Genomic DNA, 21,035 nt, shown 5'->3' on the forward strand with positions numbered 1-21,035 from the left:
CAGTTTTTTTTATAGTCTGGCCCTCCAACGGTCTGAGGGACAGTGAACTGGCCCCCTGTGTAAAAAGTTTGGGGACCCCTGCTCTAGGAGTTTGGGATTGAGATGAATCACCATTCACTGCTAGGAAATTACAACATATACTCTTAGGCACTGGGGACTGGCCATTAGCAAGGGGAAGTAAAACACGCCAGCCTGACTAGAGAGAAGAAAGCAGATGAAAAGAGGTGGGAAAACTGGAGACAATCTGGCCCCAACTAGTCATGGAGAGCACAGTTGCATGGGTGCTGTCAGCTCCTGGTTCCCATCTGTCATGAAGTGTAGCTGTGCTTCCTGCCCTTGGGCTTTCTGAGGCCCCCTTGGTCCCTTACCTTAAACCGTTTCAGCTCTGAATACTTTGAAGGGGGTTCTTATTTTCTGCAGTCAAGAAAACCTTGATCAAGGTACCCCAGAGGGGAAATGATTTCCTGGGACAGCCACCGAAGAATGGGTAGGGAAGGGGATTACCATTACTCAGCTCTTCTATTTATTTATTCATTTATTTATTTATTTATTTATTTATTTATTTATTTATTTTTAAGCGAGAGGAGGGGAGATAGACAGACTCCCACATGCGCCCTGGCAACCCCTGTCTGGGGCCAATGCTCAAATCAACCAAGATATCCTCAGCACCCAGGGCCGATGGTTGCACCAATTGAACCACTGTCTGCGAGAGGAGAAAAGGGGGGAAGAAGATGGGGAAAGAAGCAACTGGTCACTTCTTATGTGTGCCCTGACTGGGGATCGAACCTGGGACATCCGCATGCCTGGTTGACGCTCTACCCACTGAGTGAACTGGCCAGGGCCCCAGCTTCTCTACCATTGCCTCTGCTTTCCTAAAGCACATTTCAGTAACATAGCTTTGGTTGAACTTCTAACACCTGATCATATACCATAAAGGCCAGCTCAGTACTAGTGTTTATGAGCAGCAGTTCTCCTGCCCTCCCTACACACCTGAGATTTATCTTCCTCCTCCTCCTTCTTTGTCTGTGTCCTCTCATGTCGGTGCCGCCGGCGGTAATAGTGGGTGTCATCTGTCATGTTTGAAAACATATGAATATTTCCTGGAAAAGAAAGAAAAACCGTTAGTATGGGATTTGGCAAACACTTCTTCCTTCCTTGCCTTTTCCAAGGTCCTTCCTCCCAATTAGGTTCTTTGAGGGGAGATAATTATTCCATTTTCCCCAGTAGAAAAATAAGACAGTAGGTAAGCCAAATGAACCAGCTGGAGATGGAATGTGCTTAGCTCTCCTGTATTTAAATAATCCTTCGTAACCAGTAACTGAGAGAACCCCAAAAGGTGAGTAAAGAAAGAGCATTTGGCCTTGGCCAGATAGCTGAGTTGGTTAGTGTGTCACCATAATACACAAAGGTTGTGGGTTAGATCCTTCCCTGGTCAGGGCACATACAGGAACAGATCAAAGTTTCTGTCCTTTCTCTCTCTAAAATCAATCAATAAATTTAAAAGAAAAGAAAAAGCATTTGTGCCATGAGTCCTGACATGCTTACGTTTGTTTCCTTGCCCAATATCATAATCTTTAATAGCAACTCATAAAATTAATCTTACTTCCCAGGCTTTTCATTATCCCAATTTCCAACTCTCTGGGGGTGATTTTCTAACTTTTATCTTTATATAGCTGTTATTTTGCAAATAATGATAATAGTGGGCATTTTGCTACTTTTTTTTTTTTTCATTTTTCCAAAACTGGAAACAGGGAGGCAGTCAGACAGACTCCCACATGCGTCCAACCGGGATCCACCTGGCATGCCCACCAGGGGGCGATGCTCTGCCCCTCTGGGGCATCCCTTTGTTGCATCCAGAGCCATTCTAGTGCCTGAGGTGGAGGCCACAGAGCCATCCTCAGCGCCCGGGCAAACTTTGCTCCAATGGAGCCTTGGCTGCGGGAGGGGAAGAGAGAGACAGAGAGGAAGGAGAGGGGGAGAGGTGGAGAAGCAGATGGGCGCTTCTCCTGTGTGCCCTGGCCAGGAATCAAACCTGGGACTCCTGCACGCCAGGCTGATGCTCTACCGCTGAACCAACCGGCCAGGGCTTGCTACTTATTTTAAAGCACTTAAAAATCTCTAATTCTCATAGCTGCCCTGTGAGGTAGGTAAAATTAACCCCACTTTTCAGGTGAGGAAACAGGATAAGAGACACTAAATGATCCCAGTTCACTTGATTCCAAATTCTTGCTGTTTTCACCATATCATGTCCCTCTATTCCAGCGGTTCTCAACCTGTGGGTCGCGACCCCGGCGGGGGTCAAACGACCAAAACACAGGGGTCGCCTAAAGCCAACGGAAAATACATATTTATTATACCATTTTAAAATAAAATATGTATTTCCAATGGCTTTAGGCAACCCCTGTGTTTTGGTTGTTCGACCCCCCCCGGGGTCGCGACCCACAGGTTGAGAACCGCTGCTCTATTCAGATCCTCAAACAGCTTGCTGATATATAAACATTTTCATGATAATTTTGGGATACTAACCTGTAGGAAATTGTCCTCCAAAGAAGACATTGAATAGCTCCTCTGGAGTGATGTCAGCTTCAAAGTCCCTGTAATACTTATAAGGTCTGGCTCGAGGGGCAGTGAAAGTCACCTGTTCATCTCCATATTCATCATAGCGGAGTCTCTTGTCAGGATTGCTAAGGACAGCAAAGGCATTTCCTATTGCTGCAACCAAAACAAAAAAGCACCTGAGTTACATAGTCTTTCCTGTAGCTGAGGGTGATCACAGTAGCAGCAATAAAGAGGCCAGAGTTGATTGGTGTTAGATAGCTTCACAGGGGCTTAAACGAAGTGCTTGGGCCTAGAAAGTTCATCAAAGTGCTTGCCTTTGAAATTTTCCATGATCTAGTCTGAAAAGCCAGAAACAACACTGGACTCAAGATGAACTAAGAACTGCTTTCATTCAGCCAAAAATGTATATTTTGTTTTCTTTTGAGAGAGAGAGACAGGAAGGGAGAGAGATGAGAAGCATCAACTAGTAGTTGCATCACTTTAGTGGTTCAATTGTTGCTTCTTATACGTCTCTTGACTGGGGAGCCAGTGACCCTGGGATCATGTCAATGATCCTGCACTCAAGCTGGCGAGCCTGTGCTCAAGTGGGATGAGCCTGCGCTCAAGCCAGTGACCTTGGAGTTTCAAACCTAGGAACCAAGTGTCCAGGTTGATGCTCTTATCTACTCTGCCACCACTGGTCAGGCAAAAAAAAAAAAAATTGTTCTTATTTCACTTGAGAGTAACAGTTTATAGTTGGAAATAGTTCATACATAAGTAGTGGTGTTCTAACTTGAAGTCTAGAAACAATCTCCTGAATAAAATAACCAGAACAATTATTGTTTGGCTAAAAACAAAGTCCTTACTCGTCACAATCTTATTCAGCTTCCTTTAGAAAATGGTCTGTAGAAATTAAGAATGTATCTCTGATGTCTCAATTGGAGATCAAAGACAATAGATTACATATACTCATCATCACCTTTCCTCCCTATTTGTCTAATTTCATTTAAACATAAAATCCATACCTTCGATTAAATAACACCCCTCAAAAATCTTTTAAGACAACCCCACCCTCTACTTCTGATTCAGTCAACACTATCAGAAACACAGTCAGAAAAAGCATTTTTTTTGTGAGAGAGACAGAGAGAGGAACAGATAGGGACAGACAGGAATGGAAAGAGATGAGAAGCATCAATTCTTCTTTGCGACACTTTAGTTGTTCATTGATTGCTTTCTCAAATGTGCCTTGACCGGGGGCTACAGCAGAGCGAATGACTCCTTGCTCAAGCCAGTGACCTTGGGCTCAAGTTGGTGAGCCTTGCTCAAACCAGATGAGCATGTGCCAAGCCGTGGACCTCAGGCTTTTGAACCTGAGTCCTTCCAAGTCTGTCTGACGTTTATCCACTGCGCCACCACCTGGTCAGGCAAAAAGAGCATTTCTTTCTGATACTTCTACTCAGGGAATTGTTAAATGTTTACAGCAATAAAACAGCTAAGCAGAAATGAAAAACCTAAATAGAGTTGCTTAAGCATTCACATCTCTTGAAATCTGGCAGATTTATAAAAGAAATGGCATTAGTCTGTGAGATACCTTGTATGAAGGTATAAAGAGAATGTGGGTTATATCAATGTGTTTCCTTGTAGAAACTGTGGGGAGAACTAGATTCACAATAGCACATCATTTGAGGTAAATGGTGACTTTTAAAAATTTCTTGATCTATCATTTCTTACTTTTTTTTTTTGTATTTTTGTATTTTTCTGAAGCTGGAAACGGGGAGGCAGTCAGACAGACTCCCGCATGCGCCCGACAGGGATCCACCCGACACGCCCACCAGGGGGCGATGCTCTGGCCATCTGGGGCGTCGCTCTGCCGCAACCAGAGCCACTCTAGCACCTGGGGCAGAGGCGAAGAAACCATCCCCAGTGCCCGGGCCATCTTTTGCTCCAATGGAGCCTCGGCTGCGGGAGGGGAAGAGAGAGACAGAGAGGAAGGAGAGGGGGAGGTGGAGAAGCAGATGGGTGCCTCTCCTGTGTGCCCTGGCCGAGAATCGAACCCGAGACTTCCGCACGCCAGGCCGACGCTCTACCGCTGAGTCAACCAGCCAGGGCCATTTCTTACTTTTTCTTTTCAAACATTTCAAATCTGGCCCTGGCTGGATTGCTCAGTGGTAGTGTTGGCCTAGCGTGTGGATATCCTGGGTTCGATTCTGGTCAGGGAAGACAGGAGAAGCAACCATTTGCTTCTCCACCTCTCCCCCAAGCCAACAACCTTGGGCTTCAAGCCAGTGACCTTGGGCTCAAGCCAGTGACCTTGAGCTTAAACCAGCAACCATGGGGCCATGTCTATGATCCCACACTTAAGCCAGTGACCCTGCACTCAAACTGGTGAGCCTGTGCTCAAGCTGGATGAGCCCACACTCAAGCCAGTGACCTTGGGGCTTCGAACCTGGGTCTTCTGTGTCCCAGGCTGAAGCTCTATACACTGCGCCACCACCTGGTCAGCCTCTTTTATTTTATTTTATTTATTGATTTGAGAGAGAGAAACATCTATCTGTTTCTGTATATGCCCTGACCGGGGTCAAACTGGCAACCTTTGTATATCAGGACAATGTTCTAACAAACTGAGCTATCCAGCCAGGGCTCTCTTTAGTTTCTTTTCATCTAGAATAGTCTCCTTAACTTTTTTGCTTTTCATTATACTGAATTTTTTGAAGAGTAGCTCAGTGTTCTTTGTAGAATATCCCATATTTTGATTATTTCCTCAATACTAAATTCAGGTCAAATAGTTTGGCAAGAATACCACATAAGTACTATACCACATAATGTTAGGTTGTCCCAGTATTGGTGATAAGTTAGATCTTTTGGTTAAAGTGGGGACAGCTAGATTCTCCATTATAAAGGAATTTCCCCCTTTGTAATAAATAAGCATTCTGTGGGGTGATACTTTGAAATCATGTGAATGTCTTATTCAACAACCACCTATCACCCAATGGTTTTAGCATCCATTTCTTTTTTTTTTTTATAAATATTTATTTTAAGGGGGTGACATCAATAAATCAGGGTACATATATTCAAAGAAAACATGTCCAGTTTATCTTGTCGTTCATCTTTTTTTTTTTTAAAGATTTTATTTATTCATTATAGAGAGGGGAGAGGGGGGGAGGAGCAGGAAGCATCAACTCCCATATGTGCCTTGACCAGGCAAGCCCAGGGTTTTGAACCGGCAACCTCAGCATTTCCAGGTTGACGCTTTATCCACTGCGCCACCACAGGTCAGGCTCTTAGCATCCATTTCTAATCCTTTCCTGAATCAACATCTTCACTAGGGGAGACACTCTTAAGTAAGATTTTTATTTTTGTGTTAGGTCCAAAATATTTTTTATGGTTTTTTAAAAAATATTTTTTATTTATTCATTTTAGAGAGGAGAGAGAGAGAAAGAGAGAGAGAGAGACAGTCAGACAGACAGAAAGGAGGAGCAGGAAGCATCAATTCCTATATGTGCCTTGACCAAGCAAGCCCAGGGTTTTGAACTGGCGACCTCCAGTGTTTCCAGGTTGACACTTTATCCACTGCGCCACCACAGGTCAGGCAGGTCCAAAATATTTTTTAAGAATATATTTCTGACAGTATCATGGATATCAATGGAAATAATATTATACAGATTTTTCACATGAACATGTTAATAAAAGTTTCATGAACAAAGAGTTTTATAGTCAGAGAAGTTTAGGAATGCTGTCTGGGTCCTATTTGCAAGTGGCCACCAGCCTGTAAATTCCACAGGAGGAATCATGTTTGTTTTGTTTACCATGGCACCTGGCACATAGATCTTAAATATTTGCTGATCAATGGATAAAATGGTTCCAAAAGATATTACAGAAACCAAATATTTTTTCCAAAAAGAAAAAGGTGAAATGAATGAAGACAGGAGGGAGCTATGCTGATGATCAATATTTAAGAGGTGTGGTAAGGCTTGACCAGGTGGTGGCGCAGTGGATAGAGCATTGGACTGGGACACAGAGGACCCAGGTTTGAAACCCTGAGGTTGCCGGCTTGAGTGTGGGCTCACCAACTTGAGTGCAGGGTCACTGGCTTGAGTGTGGGCTCACCAACGTGAGTGCGGGGTTGCTGGCTTGAACCCAAGGTTGCTGGCTTGAGCAAGGGGTCACTCGCTCTGCTATAGCCCCCCAGCCAAGCACATAAAAAAAAAGCAATCAATGAACAACTAAGGTGATGCAACAAAGAACTGATGCTTCTCACACTCTCCCTTCCTGTCTATCTGTCCCTGTCTGTCCCTCAATCTGTCTTTCTCTCTCTGTCTCTGTCACAAAAATAAAATAAAATAAAAAATGCAGTAGGGAAAAAACCGTGCTGGTGGCTTTAAAAACAATTACAGGGAAGGCTGAAAACAACTTGTTATGACCGAACATCACAAGGGCAGAATGAAGCATTAGTTCAGATCAGACCTTTGAAAGCATCCGTTGCTCCAGGAGCACAGTTTTTGTCTGGGTGAAATTTCAGGGCAAGTTTTCGGTAAGCTTTCTTAAGCTCTTCATCACCAGCATCTCGAGAAACTCCCAGAATTTCATAGTAATTTCTGCATTTCTTGATCCTAAAAACACACATCAGAAACATATATGTTTACAAAGGCCCCTTTTATATAATTAACTGCAATATAGTTCGCTGATCCTCCCTCCAATCTGTGAGCCCAAAACAAACCTAAAAGAAAATTACTGAGCACATTAATGAAACAAAGTCATTGATAATGTCCTCCCGGTGAGAGCTTAATAACTTTCAAAACAGTTTTAAGTCTAATATTTTACTCTTTCTATATTCCTGCAAGTGAGTAGAACAAGTATGCTAATCTTTACAATTAAGGTACAGGCTAAGGTCCTGGGAGTTGAATCGTAGGACAGAAAAGTTAGAAAACCACCTAACCACCCTATTTATATTTTTTCTCTCTTTCTCCCCCCTTTATTTCTTTTTTTAGAAGATATCACTTATTGATTTTTAGAGAGTGAGAGAGAAAGAGTGTGGAGAAAGGGAAGCATCAACTTGTAGTAGTTGCCTCTCGTATGTGCCTTGAGCAGGCAAGCCCGGGTTTCGAACCAGTGACTTCAGCATTCCAGGTCGACGCTTTATCCATTGTGCCACCACAGGGCAGGTTCTCCTTTCTTCTTATGCCTATCTTTTTAAACTTGGTTTTTAAAAGTTAATATATACAGCCTGACCGGGCGGTGGCGCAGTGGATAGAGCGTCGGACTGGGATGCGGAAGACCCAGGTTCGAGACCCCGAGGTCGCCAGCTTGAGTGAGGGCTCATCTGGTTTGAGCAAAAGCTCATCAGCTTGAGCCCAAGGTCGCTGGCTCAAGCAAGGAGTTACTCGGTCTTCTGAAGGCCTGTGGTCAAGGCATGTATGAGAAAGCAATCAATTAACAACTAAGGTGTTGCAATGCGCAATGAAAAACTAATGATTGATGCTTCTCATCTCTCTCCGTTCCTGTCTGTCTGTCCCTGTCTATCCCTCTCTCTGACTCTCTCTCTGTCTCTGTAAAAAAAAAAATATATATATATATATACACACACACACATACACACACACACATGGTAGAAGAAAAACATCCAATAGTACTAAACTATATACAGTGAAGAAATTTCCTGCCCTATTCCGTTCCTCAGTCTCCCACCCGAAGGACAACCACTGTTAAAAGTTTTCTTTGAATCCTGTGTACAGAGTGAGTGTGTGTGTGTGTGTGTATATTTCTTTCTTACCTAAATGGCAGCTTTTAGGTAATTATAATCACCTTTCTAAATTATAATCACCTTTTGACATCTTGCGTTTTATCTAGCAATTTATCTTAGAGATTGATCCTTAACCACTAGAGAAGTCTACAATAATAGTTTTAATAGTTTAGACTAGAGTGGCAGTTCTGAACTTTCTGATCTCAGAAATTTTTTATACTCTTAAAAGTTATTGGGCCTGACCTGTGGTGGAACACTGGAAAAAAGCGTTGACCTGGAAATGCTGAGGTTGCCAGTTTGAAACCCTGGACTTGCCTGGTCAAGGCACATATGGGAGTTGATGCTTCCTCTCCTCCCCCTTTCTCTCTCTCTCTCTCACTCCTCTCTGATATGAATAAATTAAAAAAAATTTTTTTTACATTATTGACCCCCAAAGAGCTTTTGCTCATGTGAGTTGTGGAGATGGAAGGGATTAAACCCAGGGCCTCATACATGCGAAGTACGTGCTCTACCACTGAGCTACATCCCCTGACTTTTGTATTGTTGTCATCATGTGAGTTGTAGCTATCAAAATTTACCAAACTAGAAATGAAAACATAAAAGTTTTAAAACACAGGGGCCCTAGCCAGTTGGCTTAGTGGTAGAGTGTTGGACTGCCGTGTGGAAGTCCCGGGTTCGATTCTTGGTCAGGGAACACAGGAAACGCTCCAATCTGCATCTCCACCGCTCCTCCTCTCCCTTCTCTCTCTCTTTCTCTCCTCCCCTCCTGCAGCCAAGGCTCGATTAGAGCAAGTTGTCCCGGGCGCTGAATATGACTCCATGACTACTGCCCCAGGCACTAAAAAATGGCTCCAGATGCAACAGAGCAGGGTCCCAGATGGGCAGAGCATCACCCCCCTAGTGAGCTTGCTGGGTGGATCCCAGTCAGGGCACATGTGGGAGTCTGTCTCTGCTTCCCCTCCTCTCATTAAATGAAAAAAATTAAAAAAAAATTTTTTTTTAAACACAGGAGTGATAATATAATTACAAAACAGATAGCCTCTCAAAAACTCCACTGCATAATCCTGAGAGAATAAGAATGAAAAAGGCAAATAATGTGTTTGTAATATTATGGAAATAGTTTTACACTTGCAGATTCCCCCCAACAGGGTCTTGAGTTCCCAAACCACACTCTGAGAACTGCTGGACTAAAGCATGAACTTCGGGGTCAAAATGCCTTGGCCGAGATCTGAGCTTGCTGTGTAGTCAACCTCTTGTGCCTTAGTGTTATGTTCTGAAATGGGCTAATAATGATAACTATTTTCACCAAGCTGTTATGATTAAAAGAAGTATTCATCAGGCCCTGGCTGGTTGGCTCAGTGATAGAGTGTCAGCCTGGCATGTGGAAGTCCTGGTTTCAATTCCCCATCAGGGCACACAGGAGAAGTGCCCATCTGCTTCTCCACCTTTCCCCCTCTCCTTTTTCTCTCTTCCTCTTCTGCAGCCAAGGCTCCATTGGAGCAAAGTTGGCCTGGGTGCTGAGGACAGCTCCATGGCCTCTGCCTCAGGCACTAGAATGGCTCAGGTTGCAGTGGAGCAATGCCCCAGATGGGCAGAGCATCGCCCCCTGGTGGGCATGTCGGGTGGATCCCAGTCCGGTGCATACTGGAGTCAGTCTGACTGCCTTCCCGCTTCTAATTTCAGAAAAATACAAAAAAAAAAGAAAAAGTATTCATCAAAGTGCTTGATTGCATCTGACATTACATAAATATTCACTATTACTATACACTTACCTCATTCTTTTATTTTTTTTTAAAGATTTTATTTATTGAATTTTTAGGGAGAGGGGAGACCAGGCAAACCTAGGGTTTCAAACTTGCAACCTCACCATTCCAGGTGAACGCTTTATCCACTGTGCCACCAAAGGTCAGTCTACCTCATTCTTTTAAAAAGCTGCCAATGGTTGCATCTCCAGTCTTTTGCTACTACACAGTTTGGTTAGGCAGGCAAATTGTTGAAGAGGTCATACTAAGTCAGTTATACAAACTGGACTACAATGCAGAGTCTGGAATGTCAGTCGGGGCCTTCCCCAAGACCTGCCTATAGGGATCCTTTGGATCCCTAGCCCAGTTTCCAATCCTTGCTTCTATGGTAGATATTCCTCTGCCTCTCCTACTCCTTCTTTTATAAACTTTTTGTTTAATAACAACAGCTTTATTAAGCTATAATACACATATCACAAAGTTCACTCTTCTTAAAATGTACAATTCAGTGGTTTTTAAAAGTATATTCAGAATTGTGCACCCATCACCACTATCTAATTCCAAAATATTTTCATCACCCCTAAAAAAAACCCATACTCATTAGCAGTCATTCCTCATTTCCCTATTCCCCAACCCCTGGTAACCACTAATCTACTTCCTATGTCTATAAATTTGCCTATTCTGCACATTTCATATAAAAGGAATTATATGATGTGTCCTTTTGTGTCTGGCTTCTTTCATTAGCATAATGTTCAAGGTTCACTCATGTTGTAGCATGTATCAGTACTTCACTCCTTTTTTTATTACTGAATAGTATTCATTGTATGGATATTCCTCACTTTGTTTATTCATTCATCAGTTAACGGACATCCAAGTTGTTTCCATTTGGGGGTTATTATGAATAATGCTGTACGAAATTTGTGTATGAGTTTTTGTGTGGAAACATGTTTTTATTCTCTCTTGGTATATACCTAGGAGTTGGTTGCTAGGTCATATGCTATGGTTAACCTGCTGAGAAAATGTCATGCTATTTTCCAGATCGGCTGCATCACTTTATATTCCTACAAATATACAAGAGTTCCAATTTCTCCACATTCTCATTAATACTTGTTCTTGTCCATCTTTTTCATTATAGCTATCCTAGTGGATATGAAGTAATATGGTATCTCATTGTGGCTTTGATTTGCATTTCCCTAATGCAGGGGTCGGGAATTGTTTTGACTGAGAGAGCCACGAACACCACATATTTTATTTTATTTTATTATTTTTTTCATTTTTCTGAAGCTGGAAACAGGGAAAGACAGTCAGACAGACTCCCGCATGCGCCCGACCGGGATCCACCCGGCACGCCCACCATGGGGTGAAGCTCTTCCCACCAGGGGGCGATGCTCTGCCCATCCTGGGCGTCGCCATGTTGCGACCAGAGCCACTCTAGCGCCTGAGGCAGAGGCCACAGAGCCATCCCCAGCGCCCGGGCCATCTTTGCTCCAATGGAGCCTTGGCTGCGGGAGGGGAAGAGAGAGACAGAGAGGAAAGCGCGGCGGAGGGGTGGAGAAGCAAATGTGCGCTTCTCCTGTGTGCCCTGGCCGGGAATCGAACCCGGGTCCTCCGCACGCTAGGCCGATGCTCTACCGCTGAGCCAACACCACATATTTTAAAATGTAATTCCGTGAGAGCCACACAATGACCCATGTATGTTACACATTATCCAATAAAAATTTGGTGTTGTCCCAGAGGACAGCTGTGATTGGTTCCAGCCACCCACAACCATGAACATGAGCGGTAGGAAATGAATGGATTGTAATACATGAGAATGTTTTATATTTTTAATATTATTATTTTTTTATTAAAGATTTGTCTGTGAGCCAGATGCAGCCATCAAAAGAGCCACATCTGGCTTGCGAGCCATAGGTCCCCTCCCCTGCCCTAATGACTAAACATATTGAACAACTTTTTATGTGCTTATTGGCTGTTTGTATGTCTTCTCCTTTGTCCATTTTTTCAATTGTATTATCTTCTTATTGTTAAGAGTACTTTATATGTTGTAGATAACAGTCCTTTATCAGAATATAATTTTTTTTAAGTATTGGCTTTTCTTTTTTAAAGATTTTATTTATTAATTTTAGAGAGGAAAGGTGAGAGAGAAGAAGGGGAAGGAGCAGGAAGTATCAACTCCCATATGTGCCTTGACCAGGCAAGCCCAGGGCTTCAAACCAGTGACCTCAGCATTCCAGGTTGATGCTTTATTCACTGCGCCACCACAGGCCAGGCTATCAGATATATAATTTGAAAATATTTTCTTTTGTACTGTGGGTTGATTTTTCACTTTCTTTATTTTTTCATTAAAAAAATAATTTTATTTATTGATTTTAGCAAGAGAGGAAGGGAGAGAGGGAGACAGGAATATAGATCTGTTCCTGTATGTGCCCTGACTGAGGATTGAACCAACAACCTCTGTACTTTGGGACGATGCTTTAACCAACCGAGCTATCTAGCCAGGGCTGATTTTTCACTTTATTACAGGAAGGGAGAGAGATGAGAAGCATCAATTCTCTGTTGCAGCACCTTAGTTGTTCATTGATTGCTTTCTCATATGTGTCTTGACAGGGGGGCTATCACAAACTGAGCGACTCCTTGGTCAAGCCAATGACCTTGGGCTCAAGCTGGTGAGACTTGCTCAAACCAGATGAGCCCGCACTCAAGTTGGCGACCTCAGGATTTCAAACCTTGGTCTTCCACATCCCAGTCCAATGCTCTATCCACTGCGCCACCACTTGGTCAGGCTAATTTTTCACTTTCTTTTTTTATTTTTAATTTTTTTTTAATTTTTCTGAAGTTGGAAATGGGGAGGCAGTCAGACAGACTCCCGCATGTGCCCAACCGGGATCCACCCGGCATGCCCACCAGGGGGCGATGCTCCACCCATCTGGGGCGTTGCTCTGTTACAACCAGAGCCATTCTAACACCTGAGGCAGAGGCTATGGAGCCATCCTCAGTGCCTGGGCCAACTTTGCTCCAATGGAGCCTTGGCTGAGGGAGGGGAAGAGAGAGACAGAGAGGAAGGAGAGGGGGAGGGGTGGAGAAGCAGATGGGTGCTTCTCCTGTGTGCCCTGGCTGGGAATCGAACCTAGGACTCCTGCATGCCAGGCCGACGCTCTACCACTGAGCCAACCAGCCAGGGCCCTAATTTTTCACTTTCTCAATGGTATCTTTTGAAGTACAAGTTTTAAATTCTGATTATATTCAATTTATCTATTTTTTTCTTTCGTTGCTTTTGCTTTGGTTGCCATATCAAGAAACCACTGCCTAATTCAATGTCATAAAGACTTATATTTATGTTTTTGTCTAAGAGTTTTATAGTTTTAGCTCTTACATTTAGGTTTTATATTAGATCTTTTTTTAAAATTTTTAAAAAAAATTTTTATTTTTACAGAGACAGAGAGTCAGAGAGAGGGATAAACAGGGACAGACAGACAGGAATAAAGAGATGAGAAGCATCAATCATTAGTTTTTCGTTGCGACACCTTAGTTGTTCATTGATTGCTTTCTCATATGTGCCTTGACCACAGGCCTTCAGCAGACCGAGTAACCCCTCGCTTGAGCCAGCGACCTTGGGTCCAAGCTGGTGAGCTTTTGCTCAAACCAGATGAGCCCGCACTCAAGCTGGCGACCCCGGGGTCTCGAACCTGGGTCCTCGGCATCCCAGTCCGACGCTCTATCCACTGCGCCACTGCCTGGTCAGGCTATATTAATTAGATCTTGAGTTAATTTTAGTATTTATGTAAGGAAGGGATCCAAGTTAATTCTTTTGTATGTGGCTATCCAGTTGTCCTAACATTTGTTAAAGACGATTCATTTTTATTTTTTATTTATTTATTTTTAATTAAGTGAGAGGCTGAGAGGCAGAGACAGACTCCTGCATGCACCCTGACCAAGATCCACCCAGTAAACCCCCTACCAGGTGATGCTCTGCCTGTCTGGGGCTTGTAATGTTGCTTGGCAACTGAGCTATTTCAGTGCCTGAGAGAAGGCCATGGAGCCATCCTCCAAGCCTGGGGCCAACCTGCTCAAGCCATTAGAGCCATAGCTGCGGGAGAAGAAGAGAGAGAGAGAGAGAGAGAGAGCAGGGGAAAGGGTGAAGCAAATGGTTGCTTCTCCTGTGTGCCCTGACAGGACTTCCATGCCAGCCAACACTCTACCACTGAGCCAACAGGCTGGGGCCTATTTTTTTCTTCCTTTTCCAAGTGAGAGGAAGGGAAATAGAGAGAAAGACTCCTGTATGTGCCAACCAGGAACTGCCCAGCAACCCTGTCTGGGACTGATGCTCTGCCCATCTTGGGAGGGGGAGAGGGTGAGGGAGAGGGAAGGACAGAGACAGAGAGAGAGAGAGAGAGAGAGAAGGGAAGGGAAAGGGGAGGGGTAGAGAAGCAGATGGTTGCTTCTCCTGTGTGCCCTGACCAGGAATTGATCCCAGGATATCCATATGCGGGGCTGACACTCTACCACTTAACCAACCAACCAGGGCCTGGTAAAGATAATTCTTTACCCTATTAAATTGTCTTGACACACTTGTCAAAAAATCAACTGCCCAGAAATATAATGGTCTATTTCTGTACTCCCAATTCTATTCCACTGATCTACATGTCTATCCTATCCTAGTCCACACTGTCTTCATTACTGTAGCTTTGTAGTAAGTTTTCACATTGGGAAATGAGAGTCCTCCAACTTTGTTCTTTTTCAAGACTGTGTTGGCTATTCTGGGTCTCTTGGATATAAATTTTTGGAAGTTTGTCAATTTCTGCAAAAGGGCAACTGGGAATTTGATAGGGATGTGTTGAATCTATTGATGAATTTGGGAAGTATTACATATTACCAATAATAAGCCTTCCAATACATGCACACAGGCTATCTTCCCATTTAGATCTTTAATTTCTTTTAATCAAGTTTTATAGTTTTCTTTTTTAAAACTTATTGATTTTAGAGAGACAGAAAAAGTGATCTGTTTCTGTATATACTATGACCAAGGATCAAACCCACAACCTTTGTATATAGGGACGATGCTCTAACCAACCAAGCTATCCGCCCAGGACTATAGTTTTCAACATACAATCTTCCTCTTCTATTATTAAATTTATTCCTAAGCATTTTATTCTTTTTTTTTTGTATTTTTCTGAAGTTGGAAACGGGGAGGCAGTCAGACAGACTCCCACATGCGCCCAACCGGGATCCACCCGGCATGCCCACCAGGGGGCGAGGCTCTGCCTATCTGGGGCATTGCTCTGTTGCGACCAGGGCCACTCTAGTGCCTGAAGCAGAGGCCATGGAGCCATGCCCAGCGCCCTGGCCATCTTTGCTCCAATGGAGCCTTGGCTGCGGGAGGGGAAGAGAAAGACAGAGAGGAAGGAGAGGGGGAGGGGTGGAGAAGCAGATGGGTGCTTCTCCTGTGTGCCCTGGCTGGAAATCGAACCTGGGACTTCCGCACGCCAGGCCGATGCTTTTTTTTTTTTTTTTTTAATTTTTATTTATTTATTTATTTTTTACAGAGACAGAGAGTGAGTCAGAAAGAGGGATAGACGGGACAGACAGGAACAGAGAGAGATGAGAAGCATCAATCATTAGTTTTTCATTGCGCGTTGCAACACCTTAGTTATTCATTGATTGCTTTCTCATATGTGCCTTGACCAGGGGCCTTCAGCAGACCAAGTAACCCCTTGCTGGAGCCAGCGACCTTGGGTTCAAGCTGGTGGGCTTTTCCTCAAACCAGATGAGCCCGCACTCAAGCTGGTGACCTCAGGGTCTCAAACCTGGGTCCTCTGCATCCCAGTCTGACGCTCTATCCACTGTGCTACCGCCTGGTCAGGCCAGACCGATGCTTTTTAATGGTGTTATAAATAAAAATTTTTAAAAATTACTTTCTTTTCCATTTTTTGATTGTTCATTGCTATTATATAGAAAGACAATCATTTTTGTATATTGATCTTACATTTTGCAACTTTGATGAACTCATTTATTAGTTCTAATAGCTTGTGTGTGCGTGCGTGTATTCCTTAGGGTGTTCTGTACTAGATCTTATCACCTGTGAATACAGTTTCCTTCTTTTTGTTGCCTAACTGCCCTGGCTTGAGCCTCTCCTATAATGTTGAATAGAAGTGGCTAGAATGAACATACTTGTCTTGTTCCTGATCTTGAAAGCATCCAATTGTTCACCATTAAGTATTATGTTAGCTGTGGATTATTTGTAGATGGCCTTTATTAGGTTGAGGAACTGCCCTTATATTCCTACTGTGTTGAGTGTTATTATGAAAGAATGTTAGATTTTTGTAAAATGCTTTTTCTGCACCTACTGAAATGTTCATGTGGCTTTTGTCCTTTATTCTATTAATATGATGTATTACATTGATTGATTTTCATATTTTATTTATTTATTTTTTCAGGGGTCCCTCCCTTCAAATGGCTTCCAATTTTCATATTTTAAACAACCTTGCATTCCTGGGATAAATCCCACTTGGTCAAGGTATATCATCCTTTTTATGTTTTTTTATGTTGTTGGAATCTATACCCATGGGGACATTGGTTGATAGTTTCCTTATGATGTCTTTGGTTTTGATTACAGGGTAATACTAGCCTCATAGAATGGATTGGAAAGTGCTCCCTTCTCACATTTTTAATAATAGTTTATCAAGGTTTAATTAAGCCGAACCAGGCGATGGTTCAGTGGATAGAGCATTGGACTAGGATGAGGAGGATCTAGGTTCAAAACCCCGAGCTTGCTGGCTTGAGCGTGGGCTCATCTGGTTTGAGCAAGGCTCACCAGCTGGAGCCCAAGGTCATTGGCTTGAGCAAGGGGTCACTCTGTCTGCTGTAGCTTTCTAGTCAAGGCACAAATGAGAAAGCAATCAGTGAACAACTAAGGTGCCTCAACGAAGAATTGATGTTTCTTATTTCTCTCCCTTCCTGTCTGTCTGTCCCTCTGTCTCTCTCTCTCTGTCACACAAAAAAAAAGGTTTAGTTAATTCTGCTTTAAGCATTAAGTAGAATTTACCAGTGAAGCCATCTTGGCCTGGCATTTTCTCTGTGGTAAGTTTTGTGATGATCAATTCGATCTCTTTGTTGTAGGATTATACAATTTTCTATTTCTTTTGAATCAGTTTCAGTACTTTGTATCTGTCTAGAAATTTGTCCATTTTATCTAGATTACCTAATTTATTTGCATACAATTATTCAGAGTATTCTCTTATAATCATTATTTTTGGAAGATTAGTGGTGATGTACCCACTTTCAGTAATGATTTTATTTATTTATTTATTTTTTAATTTATTCATTTTAGAGAGGAGAGGGAGAGACAGAGAGAGAGAAGAGGGGGAGGAGCTGGAAGCATCAACTCCCATATGTGCCTTGACCAGGCAAGCCCAGGGTTTCGAACCAGCGACCTCAGCATTTCCAGGTCGACGCTTTATCCACTGCGCCACCACAGGTCAGGCTAAAAAAAAATTTTTTTTATTCATTTTAGAAAGAAGAGAGAGAGGGAGAGAGAGAGAGAGGAGACAGAGAGAGAAGGGGGGAGGAGCAGGAAGCATCAACTCCCATATGTGCCTTGACCAGGCAAGCCCAGGGTTTTGAACCGGCGACCTCAGCATTTCCAGGTCGATGCTTTATCCACTGCGCCACCACAGGTCAGGCCAGTCATGATTTTAGTTATTTGAGTATTCTCTCTTTTTTTTCTTGGTTAGCCTAGATATAGGTTTGTTAATTTTGTCAATATTTTGAAAAAAACAACTTTTCGCCTGACCAGTGGTATTGCAATGGATAGAGCATCAACATGAAGCACTGAGGTTGCCGGTTCAAAATCCAATGTTGCCAGTTCAGATCCTAGGGTCATTGCCTCGACCCTGTGGCTTGAGCCCAAGGTAGCCAGCTTGATCCTGAGGTTGCCAGTTCGATCCCTGGCCAAGGCATGTATAAGAAGCAATCAATGGATGCACAACTAAAGTGAAGCAATGAGTTGATGCTTCTCTGTCTCTCTCTCTCTTTTACAAAAAAAAAAAATCTTTTGGTTATATTGCCTTTATTGCCCTTTTATCTTCCATTTTAGTTTTTTCTACTCTATATTACTTCCTTCATTCTGCATACTTAGATTTAGTTTGCTCCTTTTTTTTTTTAGTTTATTAAGATAGATTAGGTGATTTATTTGAGATCTTTTAAACTATATGTAAACATTTACAGCTATGAATTTACTTCTAAGTATTGATTGAGCTACATCCTATATGCTTCAGTATGTTGTATTTTCACTTTTATTCATCTCAAAGTATTTCCTAATTTTCTTTGGGATTTCTTCTGTGACCTATTTGTTATTTAGGAATATGTTGTTTAATTTTCACATTTGTGAATTTCATAAATTTTCTTCTGTTGTTGATTTCAGAGAACATACATTGTATGATTTTAACCCATTCAAATTTATTAAGGCTTGTTTTATGGCCTAACAGAGGTCTGTCCTGGAGAATGTTCCATGTATACTTGAGAAGAATATGTATTCTGCTGTTTTGGGACAGAATGTTGTATAGATGTGTTATATCTAGTTTATATTCCCTGCCTCTCTTACAGTAGAAGTAGGGCAGATACCTCAGATTACACACTACTATTCCACTTCTACCTAGTCCTGCTGCTGAGGCCAAGAAGCCCTTGTGCTTCAATAATAATAATAAAAATAATAATAGTAGTCAATACTTATATACCACTTTGTGCCAAGCAGTCTACATAAAGTCACTCCATTATCCCATCATAGGCTCACCTTTGTACCCCAAGCAGTTGCTCCTCAGTATAGGTGGCACTCCCCTCACCCTGCCAGGTTTGATTCCACTCTTTCTCAGTCTTCTTTTCCTTTTGTGCCTTCATGCAGTTACAGCAACCACAGGGGTCAGGACTTTCAGGAGGTCTGTCTTCTGGGTATTTATTTCTTCTAACTGCATCAATGTAAGCTGCAAAGCAACAGCCCCCCTATTAGGCCTTGGTCTGACCTGCAAATCAATTTTGCCACCTGCTTTAACTTATAAGCTATTATCCCAGGCTGCTTGTAGGTATGAACAGATGAGTATAAGGGCCAGGCTACTAACATCATGCTGACTTTTAAGCACCTATACAAAAATAGACAAATACCTTCCTTGAGAAAACAATACAGAAAATATGCTTCATGATGCCACAAACATGAAGCAGAAAAATGTCCACCATACTTACAGAGAGGTCAGTCAGCAAATAATTTTGACCCAGAGCCAGAAAAGATGCTCAAGAGGTGTCTGCCCAATATCTTGCCTTTTGAGCAAGGCAGGGGGAAGCCTAGTTCTTTGTGGTCCATAATCAGAAGTGACATTGCTCATAAAATATTTTTTGTTGCAATGCCTCTCACCACTAAGATTTAAAGTAGAAATGAGTTCAATTCTTTTAAACTAACAATTATAGAATTAATATGTGTTAGATTAAGGAGACACACAGGGAAGATTTACTCTTGACCATAATGACATTATTCATAGTTTAAAGGGAGAGAATTCAATCAATCACAACATATGTAAAGAGGGCCATAGCAATCCAGTCAAAGAAGGTAGAGCACTCATGTCCCATCTTGAAAATATGGAAAAGTTTTTTTTTAAAGTGAGACAAAGGGGAGATAGAGAGTTAGACTCCCTCATGTGCCCCAACCGGGATCCACCTGGCAACCCCTATCTGAGGCAGATGCTCGAATCAGCTGAGCTATCCTCAGCACCTGAGGCTGAGGTTGGGACCAATCAAGCCACTGACTGCAAGAAGGGAAGAGAGAGAAAAGGGGGAGGGAAGCAGATGGTCGCTTCTCCTGTGTACTCTAACCGGGGGTCAAATCTCGGATGTCCACATCCAGAGCCAACACTCTATCCACTGATCCAACTGGCCAGGGTCTGCAAAAGGTTTTAAAAACATTCTTCTCCTGCTTAACATCCCTTGGTGCTCCTTGCCAAATTTCTTATCATGGGCCCAGGCTGCCTCTCTATCCTCATCTCTTACCACAGGCTCCTTCACAATCTATGCTCTGGCCATACCAAACTCCTTTCAGATCAACAAAGCTTTCTCTTTTCTCTATTCCTTCTGCCTGCAACCCTCTTCCTCTAAGTCAGCCTGGTTAACTCCAAACGCACTCTTTATGTCATCATATGTAACACTTTCTCCTTAAGGCTTTCTCTGACACCCAGGTTGTTCTGGGTACCTTGTCAGTGTGCTTCCCAAAACTAGACCTTGCTGTGTTTAGCCCAAGACTTATTGGCTCTGTTTTGTAATTGGCTGTTGACTTGTCAAACTCCCTCAGTGATCTAAGAGTTCGGTGGTGATTTCAGAAGCCCACGTCTGTCAAGTCCCTGTTGCAAGATCAGAATAATGCAGGGGATATAATAGGTATTGGATCAATACTCTTTGCCGGATTGTAGGATGGAAAAAGCCGGCCTATCTGTTCTGACGTGGGTTGCACGGACATGACCAAATCGATACCAAAGATCAAGCGGCCTAGTTCGGTAGCGATAATAAGGTAAGGGAAAGCAAGCTGCGGGAGACTGCATTGCCCCGCTGACCCCTGGCCATCCTGGCGCGGGCGGGGCCTGACTGCTGCCGGGCCCTGGGCGGGGCACGGGCCAGGGCGGGGCCGGGGGCCGGAGGCTACAAGTCGACACGGGTGACTGGGTTCCCGGCCAGTTCCTCGGCGAGAGTCAGCTCTCCCGGTTTCTGGATCCCGGCTCCTGCCCTGGGCGGCCCATCACCTCATCTGGAACCCTACTCAGGGTCAACATCTTCTTCTAGGCCTCCATCTTTCACCTCAGGTCCAGGATCTCAGCCCTCGGGCACCTTCAAGGGCCCCATCCCTAACCCCTCCCGAACCCCCTTGTCCCACCCTACAGCCAGGACCTGGTACCTTCGGTCCAGCGCTCCCCACTGCCCAGAGTGGCAGCCATTTCCGTTCCCAGTCCGCAGGTCAGCGGAGCCTCCCCCGCGCCCGAGGCTGA

At 43.3% G+C, this 21,035-nt stretch overlaps 1 protein-coding gene across 2 annotated transcripts in view; it reads right to left on the reverse strand.

The window, feature by feature from the left end:
* Window positions 1–21,035, reverse strand: part of DNAJC18 (DnaJ heat shock protein family (Hsp40) member C18) — a 34,482-nt gene extending 13,447 nt beyond the window's left edge. For both annotated transcript variants that reach the window (XM_066272649.1, XM_066272648.1), the window contains exons 1-5: window positions 20,945–21,035; window positions 18,809–18,995; window positions 7,003–7,148; window positions 2,527–2,712; window positions 991–1,100 (exon numbers count right to left, since the gene is read on the reverse strand). In XM_066272649.1, coding sequence (XP_066128746.1) covers window positions 991–1,100; window positions 2,527–2,712; window positions 7,003–7,148; window positions 18,809–18,995; window positions 20,945–20,984 — 669 coding nt within the window. In that variant the 5' untranslated portion in view covers window positions 20,985–21,035. The remainder of the gene's footprint in view (window positions 1–990; window positions 1,101–2,526; window positions 2,713–7,002; window positions 7,149–18,808; window positions 18,996–20,944) is intronic.

The sequence above is a fragment of the Saccopteryx bilineata genome, chromosome 4 (assembly GCF_036850765.1).
Source record: "Saccopteryx bilineata isolate mSacBil1 chromosome 4, mSacBil1_pri_phased_curated, whole genome shotgun sequence".
Classification (NCBI taxonomy): domain Eukaryota; kingdom Metazoa; phylum Chordata; class Mammalia; order Chiroptera; family Emballonuridae; genus Saccopteryx; species Saccopteryx bilineata.